Source organism: Pongo pygmaeus, chromosome 2 (genome assembly GCF_028885625.2).
Source record: "Pongo pygmaeus isolate AG05252 chromosome 2, NHGRI_mPonPyg2-v2.0_pri, whole genome shotgun sequence".
NCBI classification, from domain to species: Eukaryota; Metazoa; Chordata; class Mammalia; order Primates; family Hominidae; genus Pongo; species Pongo pygmaeus.
In genome coordinates, this window is record NC_085930.1 from 160,244,024 (window position 1) to 160,261,800 (window position 17,777).

A 17,777-nucleotide genomic window follows, 5' to 3' on the forward strand; every position below is an offset into this window, starting at 1 on the left:
GAATAAATAGGGAGAAATTAAGTTACTCTTCAGATACTAATGCTGGCAGGAAGAAGAAATCATTAGAATGATAGATGCTAAACATTAAATTAAATTTGAGTTTTCAAAAGATGGAGCTGACAACTGTGAGGCAATTAGAAAGCACTTGGTAAAGTAATCGATGCTCAAATATAAATCCTAATTTGCCTCTGGATTTCTTGGTTAACAGATAAACTAAATTAAATCTTAGTTATTCTGAACAGAATAACTTAGTTATTTACTGAGCACTTACTATATGTGCTAGGCACTAATTAAAAATAAAGCTTGAACATTTTTCAGAAATCAACAGATAACTAAGGTGACCAGATGTCCTGATTTGCCAGGCATGGTCTCACTTTGCCCTCTTGTCCTGTCTTGTCCTAGTTTGGATGACATGTTAGATCGTCTGTTCTTGGTTTAATATGGCCAAACCCATGCCTACCAACATTTAAAAGTTTTTTATTAATTCTCAGTCTCTAGTTTCCTTGATTATTCCCACATTGTGGTTCTTATTTAACATTTGTAAAATATTTCAAGTTATTAAAGAACTTATTCATTCTGTTCTCAACTAATTGAACTGTTTCTACAAATTGAAATAATGTGTTCCTGACATTATTCTGGGAAAAACAAAGAAAAGTAGGAATCCAGGTGTTTTGTTTTTAGGAGCACATGATGATAACAGCTATGCACGGCAAAAATTGGGAAGTACTAGTCAAATAGGGGTGTTTGTGATTTTCTCAGGGAGAATATTGCATATCTGAATTATTTTCCATACTTCAGTTATTTTCCATACTTAAGTAGTATGTTGGGACAAACTGGTGGTCAGGAGGGAACATAATATGCTCACATATAAATAGTTCACCTTTAGACATAAAGGTGAAAAGTTTTAGGGTGTGTACCTGAACATGGTATAAAACTATATACAAAAACTAATTTCAATTTGTATTTCTTTTTCCTTTTAAAAGTATGGCACGATTTTCCGAATGTTTTGTGACTTTTAAAAATGTAGAATAATAGTTTTTCAGTTTCCATTTCTTCTTTTTTTTTTTTGAGATAGGGTCTCACTCTGGTGCCCAGGCTGGAGTGCAGTGGCATGATCTTGGCTCACTGCAACCTCTGCCTCCCAGGCTCAAGCAGTCCTCTCACCTCAACCTTCCAAGTAGCTGAGACTACAGGCACGTGTCAGCACATCCAGCTAATTTTTTGTATTCTTTGTAGAGATGGGATTTCACCATGTTGCCCAGGCTGGTCTCGAACTCCTGGACTCAAGTGATTAACCCGCCTCGGCCCCCCAAAGTGCTGAGATTACAGGCGTGAGCCACCACACCTGCCCAGTTCCTATTTCTTAAATTCTCATGATCTCAACTAATATATGTAAATAAGAGTATTGCCCAATAGCTCAGATATATACCTTATTAGTATTCTAGCTTCCCTCACCATGTAAGTCATAATGTGTTTCATAAAGTTCTTCAATAAAAGCAAAAGAAGAGCAAAGAGTTAGAAAACATCTGCTTTATGCATCTGCATGCAGCTGTCACATGCAGATCGCATCCTGCTTCCCACAAAGCCAAAAGAGGGCACGAGTGTTATAAACTACCTGTCGATGCCCAGATTCTAACTCATATATAAATAGTTGATTTTTCTGTTTTGTAAAAGTGGTAATATACATATATTTGTCTCTACAAAGAAGCACAACAGTGTGTCTCGGGGACCTTGTATGATGCTAGTGTCCAGGAGTGGTCTTTAAGGATCTGGTTGATTTAATGATTCCTTGGCATAGTGTTTGGAGGATCAAGAGCTATTTGGATTCTTTGGGAAGAATAGTTTTAGGCTCCTGATGGTCATACTGTCATGGTATGGGTTCTCACAGAGGAAGTTTGGGCTATTTTTCTCTAACCCAAGCAAATGGAGATACAATTGTTTTTAACAGATTAATGAGCTAGAGACTAAGAGTATGTTCATGATAGCCTACTCTGAAAGTGAGATTCTTGTATGTATAGATACCCTCAGAGGTACACTCAAAAATTTATGTTTCATTCATGTATAGATAGATAGTCACCTAGAGAAATGCTGAAGTTTCGTAAATGGCCCCGTGATTTTTTTTGTGGGGATCAGAGAAAGGGCTTAACTGTCTCAGGTATGCATTTGGTTTTGGTATCTCATTAATAAGTCTTAATAGAGATTGTCCTTTTGGTTTCTCATTAGGATGATTTTAAGAGGCTATATGTCCTTAAAGAATAAGCACCAAATAAGTATTTTCATCCTTAATGTCCCACATGGAGGCATCTCATGATAATGGAAAGAGCCCTAGGCTTTCAAGTCAGACTTCCTGGAGTTTAGATCATGGCACTGCCAGGCCTTGCTGGCCAAGTTTGCTAAGTTGCTTAAGCTCTTTGAGCCTGGCTTTTCCTGTCTGAAGAAGATGAGGATGATGCTCCTTTCCTATAGGGTTCTTGTGAGAAAATGAGAGTAAGAACCAGAAGCCCAGCCTCTGAAATATGATCGATTCTTAATAATCGTTGATATCCTTCCTCTTAAGCTGCATATTTATCCCTTTCTCTCTGCTAGAAATACCTACACTACTTTTCAAGCACATTAAAATAGCTTTATGTAACTATAATTTAGCACTTTTTAAAATGAGAATCTCTGTTAAAGACAGTAGTAAAATAATCCTACAATAAATCTCATTCTTGACAATCAGTAAGTCCTGAAAAAAACCAGAGTGGTAGGAAACTAGGCTTCTTTTTATGATTATTACTGCAAACTTGCATGAAGTAACTTCTGCCACCAAAACATAAAATGCACATACCATTGCTCTTGTGAATATATTTGTTTTCTTATGGCCAAAACATTTATTAGATTAAGATTGGTGAACAGTTGTTAATTGGTTTTATTTTGCATTGTAGTTGGTTAGAATTATATTTGCCATTAACTTACAAAATTTATTGACTATATTCTCATTGATTTTTAGAGTCATAGGAAGTACTAAATGTATTCCTTGAATATCTGGCTAAATAGGCAATTAGTAGGTCACTGTGAAGAAGCTTCATTAAAAAGTCATAAAAATTTTAAATGCCACCGTGTGTCTGTACCACACGTTCTCTTCCCTGTATAGGCACTGGGTAGTGCAGCCCTGTGGTTCCAGATTTCACACTTATCGGGACATTTATATCCTGGCATGTATTGGAAGCCAGCTGACAGCCTCTCTGCTGAGCAGACCATTGATAACTTAGGCTTGTATTTATGTCTTTGTTATCATTGGGAAAATCTGTAGTCTTCTTTGGAAGGAATAAGTTCAACAGTCTAAACACACATAGGAAATTGATGAGAAATAATATTTAATACATTTTGAAAATCTTTGAGTTCTTTATTCATGTAATGAGATTAGATGTGGGTTATTTGGATTATTAACCAGAAGCTCAAATCAAGCCCTTGCTGTTATGATCAAGAGTTTGCTTTGGCTTTGTTTTCCAGGGCCAGCCGGGGGACCAGGCTGCTCTCTTTGCTGCGCAAGCACGGCCCTCCCCTCAGCTCCCTCAGTATCCAGGGCTGCAGCAAGCACAGGTACCCACATTTGCTTCGTAGGTACTGACAGGATTTTCAAAGCTCTTTATTGGAGGTGGGAAATTAAGTAAATAGAATATATAAACTCCCTATAGTGTCTAGAACTTGATTACTTCTTCTCCTTATAGATTATAATTGACATTTCAGAAAAGCATGATCAGGATTGTTGAACAAGTCTTAGGATTGATTAAGGAGCATAAAACATTCTAGAAAATCCTTCAAAAGTGTAAATTCAAACCTTTTATTAGTGGTGATTGTAGATATTGAAATACTTAACAATCCCAGAGTTACTTCTTTTATGTTATAATGTATAATGATGTAATTCAGTTTTGAAGTTGTCATATTTGGGCTGGACTCAGTGGCTCATGCCTGTAATCTGCACTCTGAGAGGCCAAGGTGAGAGGATTGCTTCAGCCCCGGAATTTGAGACCAGCCTGGGTAACATAGTGAGACCCAGTCTCTAGAAAAGAAAATAAAAATTAAAAAATTAGCCAGGCGTGGTGGCATGCACCTACAGTCCCAGCTTCATGGGAGGCTAAAGTGGAGGATCGCTTGAGGCTGGGAGGTTGAGGTTGCAGTGAGCTGTGATCAGACCACTGCACTTCAGCCTTGGGCAACAGAGCAAGACCCTGTCTCAAAATAAATAAATAAATAAATAAATAAATAAATAAATAAATAAATAGAAATTGTCATATTCAAATATAGCATCAATGAGGAATCATGGTAGAATAAGAAAATAACAAGGGCTTGAAATCAGACTTTGGCACAGTTCCCAGCAACTTACTAGCTGTGTGACATTGTGTGAGTTACTTATTCTGAGCTTTGGTTTCCTTCTCTATAAAATAGAAATGAAGGGTATGAGGACAACCTATGGAACCACCTATGGAACTAACCTATGGAACTAACATAGTGCCTGATACACAATATAATGCAAATCTTGAGCTGCTTTTACTAATAATTTTGCTATTTCTGTATTCATATACTCTCACCCTATCCCTCTGGGAATCAGGAACGCAGGGGTGTTGGCAAGATTGCTAGTTGGGTTGGCAGTTCAATCTATGTCCACAGCTGAAAGAAAAGCCCACATTGGCCTACACAGGCACTGAGTCCTTCAGCCTGGATCCATTCATGCTGCCTGCTAGAAGTTCATTATCCATTTCTCTGTCTTCCAAGTCAGAGGCATTAAACTACCTGAAAATGTGGTGCTTTGAGGATTTGAAGAGCAATGTTGTTCTACCTTAATTAGCATTGTGTTCTATAAATTGTACCTAGTGATCCAACAGAACTTCAGGTTTCTCTTTTCCATAAGGTGACAATATACAAAGAACTAGGTACTTGTATATTAATATTCATTAGGTAAATTAAGTGTTCACATTATTAGTAGAGTGCCAAACTAGGTCCAGCCAGTACTAGAGGATAATGAACAGTTACCAATTGCACCATTCCTGACTAAGGTATTAATAGTTTTTTGTTATTGTTTTGGAACTGGTTAGTTACTACACACACATTTATCAGACCTGAAGAGGTGTAGTCACATATTGGGAAAGTGTATTTCATTATTTTAATTTACATTTGAGCATGGGTAGCTTTTGTAATTTTGGAAATTATATTAATAATACTTGATCTATTGAACTTTGATGTCATCTGTGCACTGAAGATTTAGATGCTTGCCTGATTATTCCTATATAGAAACATGCCCTTTCTTCTCTAAAAATAAGCAGCTAGTCTTAAAAGCCAATTTAACTAAATGAGGATTCATTTTTTTTAAGTTGACATTTCCAGTGAATCATTACACAGCCAGATCATTCTGTGGCTTTTCTGACCAGATTCCCTGCATCCAGGGTAGTCCTCCTCAAATTTTGAGTTATGAGAACCTTTGAAAACAGTGAATTTCAGGGGAGTCCTCATGGGTTTGTTTTTGCCCCATATATCGTAGTGATGGGAAAGCTAGGTGGTAAATTGAAACATTGACTAATCTTCCCTTGTGCCTACCTGCAGAACATGCCACAGGGCTATACTATGTATGGGACACAGATGCCTTTGCAGCAGACATCGCAGCAGCAGGCTGGCAGTGTGGTCGTGTCTCCCAGCTATAACTCCAGAGCCTATCCAGCCGCACATTCCAACCCCGTGCTAATGGAAAGACTCAGACAGATTCAGCAGCAGCCGAGTGGCTATGTTCAGCAGCAGGCCTCACCGTACCTGCAGCCCCTGACTGGCTCTCAGAGGTGATACATGTGGAAATGATGATGGCAATAATGAACAGTCACATTCTTGGGTTTCTTATGCTTCTTATAGGGCATGGTACTTTATCATTGTTTTTATGAACTTGCATATTTGCAAATAATTTGCATTCTGTCATCTCGTTTTTAGTAGTATCCAGACAGAGGTTCAACATAAAGAATGCTCCATCTTGTTTATTTCATTAACGATCCTTACAGTTTTGACTCATATCTTCCAAGACATGAATGTAACGGTCTTTAAATGATAGTGTGTTTGCTTCAGTCTTCTTTTTTTTTCCTCTTTTAAAAATTCTCTGAACATATCTAACAGAGAAAACTCTTGATTATTCTTAGGAATGCCTTACTACAGTTTGTTGATTGGAGCAATAAAATGTATGATTGCAATACTAATTGTGCATGTTGCACATGAGAGTTTTATTATAACTTAGTTTCTACCTTTTCCACCTCAAAGATGTTTGGCAAAACAGGATTATAGACTTTTTTCTGTTCTTGTTTAATTAGATCCCTTAGAGTGTATAACTGTACTGTCTGTTGTAGTAGCTGCCAACCACCTGTGGCTGTTTAAATTTAGACTATTTAAAATTAAATTAAAAATATAGTTCCTCAGTCATACTAGTCACATTTCAAGTGTTCAGTGGTAGCCAAATGTGGCCAGCAGGACTAGCTTCAATGGTGTGTGACGTGCGCTGTGTTTAGAAGGGCCTGTGTTTAAAAAGGCTTCACGCTTAGTTTAATGCTCTGCAGTTTCTCTGTGGAAATTCTTACCAAGTTTTGATCAGGGAGCCTTGTGTTTTCGTTATTCACTGAGACTCCAAAATTACATAGTTCGTTCTTGTGGCTAGTAGTTATCTTATTGGACAGCACAGAGAGAAAACACTGCAGCCATCGTAGAAAGTTCTGTTGGATAGTACTGTCTTAGCAGTATCATGTAAAACGTGTCAATCTAGTGGATAGCAGCACAGCTCCCATCTTTTACTATCAATGGCTGCATGATGACTCCAAGTAATTGCTCTTTGGGAAGTTGGCAAGGTTGATGGTAACACATTTGAGAAAACAGACATTTTGGATAATAATTTGGAAAATGTGCATTGTATGTACAATTTTTATAATAAATAGCAGCATAGCATGGCCCACAAACTTGAACTTCAAAGCCCAAAAGTTCTGGGTTCAAATCCCACCTGTTCCATTTGCTTTCTTAATAAGTTACCTCTAGCTCTGTTTTTTCATTTTTAAAGCAGGAATAACAAAACTGCTGATCTTAAAGGGCTCTCTGGTGGGGAGTAAATGAAGTAACACATTTCAGACCTTTAGTACAGTGCCTGCTTCAAAGTAAATGCTCAATTAATATTCCTCGTTGTTAAAAACTATTAAATGTTTAAAAAGTGATTTATTGCATGACTACAATTTTACCTTAAGTCATGTGCTTGCTGTACTTTTTCAAGTGGTCTCGTCTATTATTTTAACCACTGGGCTTTAGTCTACTTGAATTGTGCAAAGGATTATTGAGCACTGATTGTTTCTTGGGTGGTGTATGTCATGTGCTGGTAGCACTGATTAAAAGTTTGACACTATGCTTGGGCCTGAACCAAGTTGCGTTATTCTTTGCCAGACTGAACCATCAGGCTCTACAGCAGAGCCCTCTGGTGGGCGGGGGAATCGATGCTGTGCTGACTTCTGCACATCCAAACCTTCCCTCCGTGCCCCTGCCTCAGGATCCCATGAGACCCAGACAGCCGCAAGTTCGACAGCAGCAGAGACTCCTCCAGGTACGGAGCAGGGAGATGAGGGCAATGCCATCACCCTTCAGATAGTGCAAATATGCAACAGTCATAAAAAATGAAAAACACTGTAGATGTCACTTGCCAGATTCCAAGGATCCCTGTGTATTTGATGCTAGGAGCTACATTGGTACAATTTAGTTACAACTTGGCAAGAATTTTACTTTCTCTGTGTATCTACCAGGTTATGGCAGAAGAGTACCTTTTGCAGAACATTCTTCCCATTTCACAAAGGTTTGGGAGGGCAGACGGATGCATTTAATAGAGTTAGCCTCAGCTTACCCAGTCTCTGTTTAAGTAGGAGCCATGCAAATTTTTTTAAAGTTTCATAAATGTGAAAACAAAAAACTGAGCCATCCAGAGCTTTCATCAGATTCCTAGAGCATTCTGCAATCTAAAAACATTTCTATAACACCTGTGGTCTGATAAGGCTGTGAAATGGGAGGAATATAGACTGTTTCAAAGGATATTTCATCTTGTCTCTGTTAGAATCCAGGGAACTGTCATTCACTTATTTGATGTACATTTTAAGTCAGATAAAGGTTCTTCCCCTTGATACATTTTTTTTTTTCCTTGAGACGGAGTCTCCCTCTGTCACCCAGGCTGGACAACCTCCACCTCCCGGGTTCAAGTGATTCTCCTGCCTCAGCCTCCTGAGTAGCAGGGATTACAGGTGCCCACCACCACCCCTGGCTAATTTTTTTGTATTTTTAGTAGAGACGGGTTTTTGCCATGTTGGCCAGGCTGGTCTCAAACTCCTGACCTCAAGTGATCCGCCCACCTCGGCCTCCCAAAGTGCTGGGATTACAGGTGTGAGCCACCACACCCAGCTTCCTTGATACGTTCTTGTTTCTGACTTGCTTATTTAAAAAATATAGGCCATTATGTTTACCTGTGTCATTTGTCTTTAATATTAACAAGCTTTTGTCCTATGTTATTGGATTGGAGATTTCCTAAGAAGACTGTACAGTGGGCTCTAATCTTATCAGCAGTCCAACTTGAGATACACTCTCATTTTATATACTACCAAGAACAGAACACCAAAAATGAGGAGTCTAGTAGAGCTGTAGTGCCCAAGGGCTGTACCCTCATCTCGGTATGAGGTCAGTGAGAAGTAAACCTGCCATGCAGAAAAGGACACAAAGGAGCTTGGATGTCTTATCCTTGACACTGGATAGAGGGGAGAAACAAATCTCTCCCCTGAGCATTTGAACCACAAGCTCAGGTGGGTTTGAGTCTAAATTCAGTGTGATCCACAAAATTCTGGTTGGTAGTGTCCAGGTGACAGGCAAAAGCCAACACACCCTCTGGAACTGGGCTTCCCAATTATAAGATGCCATTAGTAGTAAGATGTCATTAGTTCCATCCCAATTTGTGACCTGTTAAAAATGTTAAAAAAAAAAAAAAAAAGTTGTATCACAAAATTGATAACATGTGGTAACCGATTAGGAGAATATGGCCTTCAGATAGCAATCTCAATCATTGTATAAATGTTGTTTCCAATGGTAAAAGCCCTCTAATCCTGTTTTGTCATGGAAATACTTGTAGTACCTATCTCTTACATATGTAGAAAGGATTAAATAAGAATATTCAAGGAAACCACTCATTTGATAATTTTACGGTTAATGTTATCATTAATATAACTATTAGTACTCACTTTCTTAAATCATTTTTTCCAAGTTCTGAGGCTATGTTTCAGAATTTTTTAGGATTGATAATTTATATTTTGCTCTAGTTTAGAATTTCTCATTTCCAAATCACTGAGGAAGGTTACCACATTATTTGTTTACTTACCAGTTTTGAATCTTATGTTGGTATTTTTCAAGGCTGCAAATATGGAAAGCCTTTTCTTATTGGACCATATGTACTTTTTATCCTAATTAGCATAATATGTGCTTCTGGTAATTTTTTCATCATCAACACATTCTTCCCTGGAGATACGTGGTTTGCTTTTACAATAGGATTATACTTCTTTTTTGGTGACTGGCCACCTCTGTAAAGGAAAAAGTTAATAATGATGAAGTTGGATTAATTTTTCTTAGAAGAGGTTCTAGAGGGCTAACTGGAGAATCATACTGCAGTTATTGTGATTTTGGTCCAACTTGCATTGTTCTTGTTGGGATCATGCTACCCAGACCTCTGCTAGGATTCTAGATCCATGAGCATTGTCACTTAGTGAGAAATGCCATATGGCAATAGCTATTTATTACTTGGCTGTAAAGAAGACCAGTAATTGAGGGGATAGTATGCAAACCAAGTTGGAAAAGTGCAAAAGATGAAAAAAAGTCTAGACTGTCATCATTATCGGGATGAAGTGTTTGGGTGGAGGAAATTTTAAAGGTCATTGAGACAAAACAACTATTAATATTTTTCTCTCCCCTGTGTCCCACCTGGTGGATGTCTGGTCTGTGCTTCTTCTATGACTTGGAAGCATTTTCCAAGAGCTGTGTGTTTGAGCCAACCCTGTTACTGACATTATTTCTGAATTTCTGATGTAAATTATTCCAGAAGGTGTCATGGCAACTAGTCTGCCTCTTCCTTTTGGAAAAAAACAAAAAACAAAACCTTTAAGAATTCTGCCAGATATCATAAGGAATGAGAAGATTACTACTGAGCAGTCCCCGTCCAACCTGTAGTGTAAGAAGGGATAAAACATGTGGAAGGACAAAGGACATGAAAGGAATTAAAACAGTAAGCAGAAAGGATGGCCCCAGACAGCGCAGTGTGGAATAGACAGGAGTACTTACTGCCACTGGAAGAGATCCATGGGGTTGGGGTGGTCCTAGAAGTCTTCATGGATGAGCAGGTTTAGGTCTTGCCCTCAAAAGGATGAATGAGGTAGAGATGCAGCAGGCAAGTATATATGGTTTTTACTACAACATAAAAATTAGATAAAAGGTATATGGGGGAAACAGATTCAGCAATACTGTTATCTTCTTCCTTTTAAGTGTATAACCTTTTTACCCTCTTTCCAGATGCAGCAACCCCAGCAGCCCCAGCCCCAGCAGCCTCCCCAGCCCCAGCAGTCCTCGCAGCCCCAGAGTCAGACCCTTGGTCTCCAAGCAATGCAGCCCCAGCAGCCCTTGGTAAGGCCTATTGTTTTGGAATCAGACATGTGGGTTTCTTCTTTAAAAGCAGGTTGCATTGTTCATGTTCATAAAATTGTTAAGAATCGACAAAGCCTAAATATACCCTAAAAATTTTTCCTAGAACTTTACTAGAGTTTTGTTGTCATCGTAGTTGGTATATTTATTTTCATAGGAAGATACAAGTAAATATTTGGGATTCAGTAGGTTATACCATTATTCTTCTTCAAAATTTTTCAGACTATTCCACAGACAAAAATTTTTACATTGAGATGTGGTCTTTTTTTCCTAAACAATGTTAAAATGATGATTTACTATGTATGTTCTTACCGTACTTTGATTTTTACTATAATCTCAAAAACCATGGGTGCGCTTTCTAAAATATTATCTATTATCTTCAATAAGAAATTGTTTTTCATTCAGTTAGCACTTGCTGCAAGAGTTTTCATGTAACTCGCACACTTCTCTAGCTTCATAAATCAAATTTGGAAATGTCATATGCATAGCCATCAAAGTTTTCTAAACCTCAGTCATTTACAACAGCATTTACTTTTGCGATGCCATATTCCTGTTTCATTAATACTTTTTTAAAAACTGTCGTCTTATTATATTTGCTTAAATAAATGTATTTTTCAAAGAAGCATTTTATCACTACAATCCATAATTATATCACTTGCCACATATTGGAAATATCTGTGAAAGTAAATACAAAAAGAATTTAGAAGGGAATCTCCATTTAACTGAGTGATGTGAATTGCATGAATGAGCCCTACCTACGACGAGCTGGCTTACCGCTCATGTCTCACACTTTGGGAAACACTAGTGTAGACTGCCTTCAGCACAGGATTTTTAAACTGGCTGGTTTCACAACTTGTAGAAAAGGGGGAACAACATGGTGTAGAGATAGTACATGAGGAGGGATCAGAGTAGAGTTAGGTGGTTAAAGAACTGTGTCCAAATCAGATTGACCAGAACATGGTCAACTGGAATAGGGCATCCATAGTACATTTAACAAACTCTGCCTAAGCCAGTTTGTTCTGCTCCCCTAGCCCTTTTTTTCTTTTTTTTTTGAGATGGAATCTCACTCTGTCACTCAAGCTGGAGTGCAGTGCAATCTCAGCTCACTGCAACCTCCTCCTCCTAGGTTCAAGCAATTCTCCTGCCTCAGCCTCCCAAGTAGCTGGGATTACAGGCACCTGCCACCACACCCAGCTAATTTTTGTATTTTTAGTAGAGATGGGGTTTCACCATGTTGGCCAGACTGTGGTCTTGACCTCATGACCTCAGGTGATCCACCCGCCTTGGCCTCCCAAAATGCTGGGATTACAGGCGTGAGCCACTGTGCCTGGCCTATTCCCCATTTTTAAGTTAATTCTTTTTAATTATGGATCTAGTTTTTCCAGCTCTGATTAAAAAAAAAAAAATGTTTGTGACATTTATTGCAATCTACTTCAGAAAACCTTCTTAAAGTAGAGGTAGTATGTAAAATTGCACTGACTGCCTACTTATCCGATGTGTATTAGCAGGAACTGGCTGTTACTTAACAAATGTAGAAGAGGTTCCTTTGGATGTACCACTGTTAGCTGAGTCTAGTGTCCCATACAAAAACGAGATACAACTTTTGTTTTGAAATAATTTCAAATGACAGAAAAGTTGCAAGAATAGTACAAAGAATTTCCATAAGCCCTTTACCCAGATTTACTAATTCTTAACATTTTGTCACATTTGCTCTGTTATTCTCTCTCATTCACTCCCCCCACCTACTGCCATTTAAACATACATGTGCCTCTTTACCCCTGAGTACTTTAGCTTTTTTTTTTTCCTAAAACAGAGATATTCTCTTATAAAAACTGGGTATTATTATTAAAATTAGGAAATTGAACATTACTACAATGCTTTATAACCTATAACTCTTTTGCAAATAGACAAATTAATGCTCTTTATTGCATTGATTTTTTTTTTCCCCTGGTTCAGGATCATCACATTTAGCATTTAGCTTTCATGTCTTTTTACTCACCTTCATCTAGACCAACTCCAAAGCTGCCTTTTTGTCTTCATGAAGTTGACATTTTTAAGGTCTATGGAATGTTTATTTTGTAGAATGCTACTCAATTTGATTTATCTGCCTAGATTAATCATGATTAGATTCAGATTATACATTTTTGGCAACAATATTAGAGGACAACATTGTGTCCTTTTCACTGTATGGCATTAGGATATACATTGTTGGTGATATTACTTTAATCCTTTTGTGTGTCTTGTGTCTGATAGATCTCCCCACTGTGAACTTATTATTTTCCCTTTGTAATTAATAATTTATGAGAATAGTTTGATAAATCTGTCATTACTCATCAAATCTTCACACACTACTGTTAGCATCTATTAAATTATTCTTGCCTAAATTCATTCTTACTATGGATGTGGAAAAATTAGTTTCTTTTTTTAATTTTTAATTCTTTTAATTATGGATGCATAATATTTGTACATATTTATGTACAGATATGTGAGATTTTGATACAAGCTTTCAATGTGTAATGATCAAATCAGGGTAATTGGGGTACCCATAATCACTTCAAGCATTTCTAATTTCTTTGTGTTACTTCATGTTGCTTTGTGTTTCTTTGTATTCCACTTCTACTCTTTTAGTGATTTTGAGACATATAGTAAATTATTTTAAACCATTGTCGCCCTATTGTACTACCAAACACTAGTTCTTACTCTGTAATGGGTACAAAATGGTGATTTTCTTACTCTTATGTTTCTGCATTTAGCAGTTGGTATTTGTATTAGTTGGGGTTCTCTAGAGGGACAGAACTAAGGGAATAGATATGTATATATAAAGGGGAGTTTATTAAGTATTAACTCACAGGACCACAAGGTCCCACAATAGGCTGTCTGCAGGCTGAGGAGCAAGGAGAGCCAGTCCAAGTTCCAAAACTGAAGAACTTGGGAGTCCGGTGTTTGAGGGCAGGAAGCATCCAACATGGGAGAAAGATGTAGGCTGGGAGGCTAGGCCAGTCTCTCCTGTTTATGTTTTTCTGCCTGCTTTATATTCGCTGGCAGCTGATTAGATGGTGCCCACCAGATTAAGGGTGGATCTACCTTCCCCAGCCCATTGACTCAAATGTTAATCTCCTTTGGCAACACCCTCACAGACACACCAAGGATCAGTACTTTGCATCCTTCAATCTAATCAAGTTGACACTCAGTATTAACCATCACAAGTCCACCCCTTGTCTACTTGAGCCCATACACACCTCCTGAGATCAGACATAATCTTCAAATAAAGACAATAATAAGGTTGTAATTACAGCTAACATAATACAACTATCCTTCGTGCAACCGGAAACGCACCAATCCCCAACCCAAATACTATTACATAAAGTTAACAATACTTAAATCCTGATATGAAGTCAGTAAATCGTATGTCACATGATAAAGGAAAAGGAAATAAAATTAAGATATTAGTACAAGTGTATACCTGCACAAACATGTTTTTAACAAAAGAAGGAGGAAATACTCATGACAGTTACAGTCCTCTTTTCTGCCACTGTCACGTGGTCATAGCCGGTATTGATGACTACCTTCTTCTACCCATTCTGTATTCCCTTCACCTTCAGCAAGCACCTCAGCAGGTCGTGTTTTTTTTCCTGGTTGAGTGACCCAAACCTTCATTCCTGAGGAGTCTGGATCATTTGTAGTCCTGTCTGGTTTGGGCTGTTGTAGTTTCCCATTGATCTTAATCACAGGGCATAGTAACACTAAGAGACACCCTAATGGATCTCGTGTATTCCATGAATGCTCTGCTGTGGAATAGTAGACTGATTTCATCTTGATAGTCCAGGTAAATCACCCCAGCCAGCAGTGTAACTCCCTTCTTAGCCTGTTGGCTTAAAGGTAGGAGGAGCCCAAAGTGTCCAGGTGGCAATCTTAACTTCCAGTTTAATAGAATCATTGTATTCCTAGTGGCAGTGTTCCTCCCTCTGGAACTAAGACCTCTAGGCCGGCAGAACGTAATGTTGCAGGAACAGGAAGCAAAAATGTTGCTGGTGGATCACCAGGAGTGATGGTGAGTGGTGCCACTTCCACTTCCACCCCTTGATTCCTGGACTTGTGAATCCTGGCTATGAGAGAAACAGTACTATATATTGGATGCTGATTCAGAGCATACACGGCCTTCTGGAGAACTTTGCCTCAGCCCTGCAAAGTATTGTCACCTAATTGGCATTGTAATTGTAACTTCAAAAGGCCATTCCACCATTCTATCAATCCAGCTGCTTCAGGATGATGGGGAACATGGTAAGACCAGTGAATTCCATAAGCATGAGCCCACTGCTGCACTTCTTTAGCTGTAAAGTCAGTGCCTTGGTCAGAGGCAGTGCTGTGTGGAATACCATGATGGTGGATAAGGCGTTCTGTGAGTCCATGGATGGTAGTCTTGGTAGAGGCGTTGCGTTCAGGATAGTCAAACCCACATCCAGAGTAAGTGTCTTCCAGTGAGGACAAACCTCTGCCATTTCTGTGGTGGAAGAAGTCCAGTATAATCAACCTGCCACCATGTAGCTGGCTGATCACCCTGAGGAATGGTGACATATCGTGGGCTCAGTGTTAGTCTCTGCTGTTGGCAAATTGGGCACTCAGTGGTGGCCGTAGCCAGGTCATCCTTTATGAGTGGAAGTCCACGTTGCTGAGCCTGTGCGTAACCTCCATCCCTGCCACCATGGCCACTTTGTTCATGGGCCCATTGAGGAATGACAGTGGTGGCTGGGGAAAGAGGCTGAGTGGTGTCCACAGAATGGGTGATCCCTATCCACTTGATTATTAAAATCTTCCTCTGCTGAGGTCACCCATTGGCGAGCACTCACATGGAATACAAATATCTTCACAGTTTTCAACCACTCAGAGAGGTCCATCCACATACCTTTTCCCCAAATTTCTTTGTCACTAGTTTTCCAATAATGCTTCTTCCTGTGCTTTACTGTGTTTTTTTGTTTTGTTTGTTTGTGTTTGGAGACAGAGTGTTGCTCTCTCACTCAGGCTGGAGTGCAGTGGCACAATCTTGGCTCACAGCAACCTCCACCTCCCGAGTTCCAGCAGTTCTTGTGCCTCAGCCTCCCAAGAAGCTGAGATTACAGGCATGCACCATCACACTAGGCTAATTTTTATATTTTTAGTAGAGACGGGGTTTCACCATGTTAGCCAGGTGTCTCGAACTCCTGACCTCAAGTGATCCACCTGCCTGGGCCTCCCAAAATGCTGGGATTATAGGCATGAGCCACTATGCCTGGCAAGAAAATTTTTGTATTTCCTTTTATCTTTTGGTATTTTTCTTTTTCTTAATAGTTCCACTAAGATGCATTATATGTATTATAAATATATTTATTTATATTTTATAAACATCTCCAGCCGATTCAGTTCTTGGTACTAGCCAAAGCTCTCCATTCTTTGTTTTTTTCTTTGCTAGAGAAGAGGGTGGTAAGGTAGCTGTTGAAGATAAGTGAACTCTTCCTGCTTTGGGGTTCTGATTCATGCTGTATCAAAGCAGAAGTGGTAATGGTAACACACTGCCCCCCATCCCCTGACTTGTTCTGCTGCCGTCTGGTGACATTCACAGTTGAATTCAATAAACGCTTTTTTCTTAGGGTAGTGCAGAAGTCATTGCAGTCATGTGTGTGTGGTGGAGACCAGCACCCTGCCAGATGTTATAGAGCGTGCCAGTGAAACATCACTTCCTGCACTAGAGGACTTAGAATCATAGGAAGTGGCTCAATGGCAGGACTGCCTGTGGAAAGTAGTTTATGGTTGCTGAATTTTTGATAGAAGAGCTGGAGGCATTGTATTAGTTTGCTAGAACTCCCTAACAAAGTACGCAAACTAGATGTCTTCAACAACAGAAATGTATTGTCTGTTTTGGGGGCCAGAAGTCCAAGATCAAGGTGTCAGCAGGGTTGGTTCCCTCTGAGGGCTGTGAGAGAGAATCTGTTCCATGCCTCTCCTCCAGCTTCTGGTGGCTTGCTGGGACTCTTTGGCATCGCTCGGCCCGTGGAAGCAGCACCCTGAGCTTTGCCTTCACCTTCACAGGCATTCTCCCTGTGCATATACGTTGTCTACTTTTTTATAAGGACACCAGTCCTTATACATTTCTACTTTTTATAAGGATACCAGTCATATTGGTTTAGGTCCCATCCTAATAACCTAATTTCAATTTGATTATCACTGTAAAGACCCTGTTTCTAAATAAGGTCACATTCTGAGGCACTGGGTGTTAGGACTCCAACATGTCTTTTTTAGGGAACATAATTCAACTGAAATAATAACAGGTCAGAAGGTGAGAGAAGTTTGGGAAGCCTTGACAAAGGAGGCTGAATGTGGCAGATGTTGAAGGCAGCAGGATTTGATTCATTGCTTTTTTTTTTTTTTTTTGAAAAGAAAAAATTAAATGTTAATTTTTTTTTAGAGTTAGAATTCAAGTTTTATTTAGAATTAATGAAAATTTTTTTTTTGTTCTTTTGTTGCTGTTGTAAGAGGGACAGAACTAGTTGTTTTTTTTTAGCTTTTGCACAAGTCCATTCTATTTTAATGCATTCTAGGAGATCATAAAATATATATATATTTTGAAACAGAGTCTTGCTCTGTCACCCAGGCTGGAGTGCAGTGGTATGATCTTGGCTCACTGCAACCTCCGCCTCCCTGGTTCAAGTGATTCTCCTCCCTCAGCCTCCCGAGTAGCTGGGATTACAGGTGCCTGCCACCGTGCCCAGCTATTTTTTTTTTTTTTTTATACTTTAAGTTCTGGGGTACATGTGCAGAATGGATTCATTGCTTTTTGACTATTTTGTTCATCTCTTTGCTTGTTGACGGCATCAGCTGGGATGTGTGGGACAATGATCATCCCTTGGTTTTGGCTGTAAAAAATCACTTTAAAAACTTATAAAAAGTTAACAACTTGTGAAAATGACTCAGGACAGAAATTAGTGCTTCTTTAAAACGTGTCACCAGAAAACAGAGTTTTTCTGTGAAAAGAGCAAGAAAGACTAAGACAAGCCTGTTTACAAATTAAATCTGGTCTGGACTTAATATCAATGCCT

At 39.0% G+C, this 17,777-nt stretch overlaps 1 protein-coding gene across 6 annotated transcripts in view; it reads left to right on the plus strand.

Moving 5' to 3' along the window:
* Nucleotides 1-17,777, plus strand: part of MED12L (mediator complex subunit 12L) — a 342,962-nt gene that overhangs the window by 312,330 nt on the left and 12,855 nt on the right. For 4 of the 6 annotated variants that reach the window (XM_054480270.2, XM_054480271.2, XM_063662348.1 and 1 more), the window contains 4 exons: nt 3,493-3,582; nt 5,581-5,810; nt 7,435-7,591; nt 10,579-10,689. In XM_054480270.2, the coding sequence (XP_054336245.1) occupies nt 3,493-3,582; nt 5,581-5,810; nt 7,435-7,591; nt 10,579-10,689 (588 nt within the window). The remainder of the gene's footprint in view (nt 1-3,492; nt 3,583-5,580; nt 5,811-7,434; nt 7,592-10,578; nt 10,690-17,777) is intronic. The other 2 variants (XM_063662349.1, XM_054480272.2) reach the window with 2 other exon arrangements.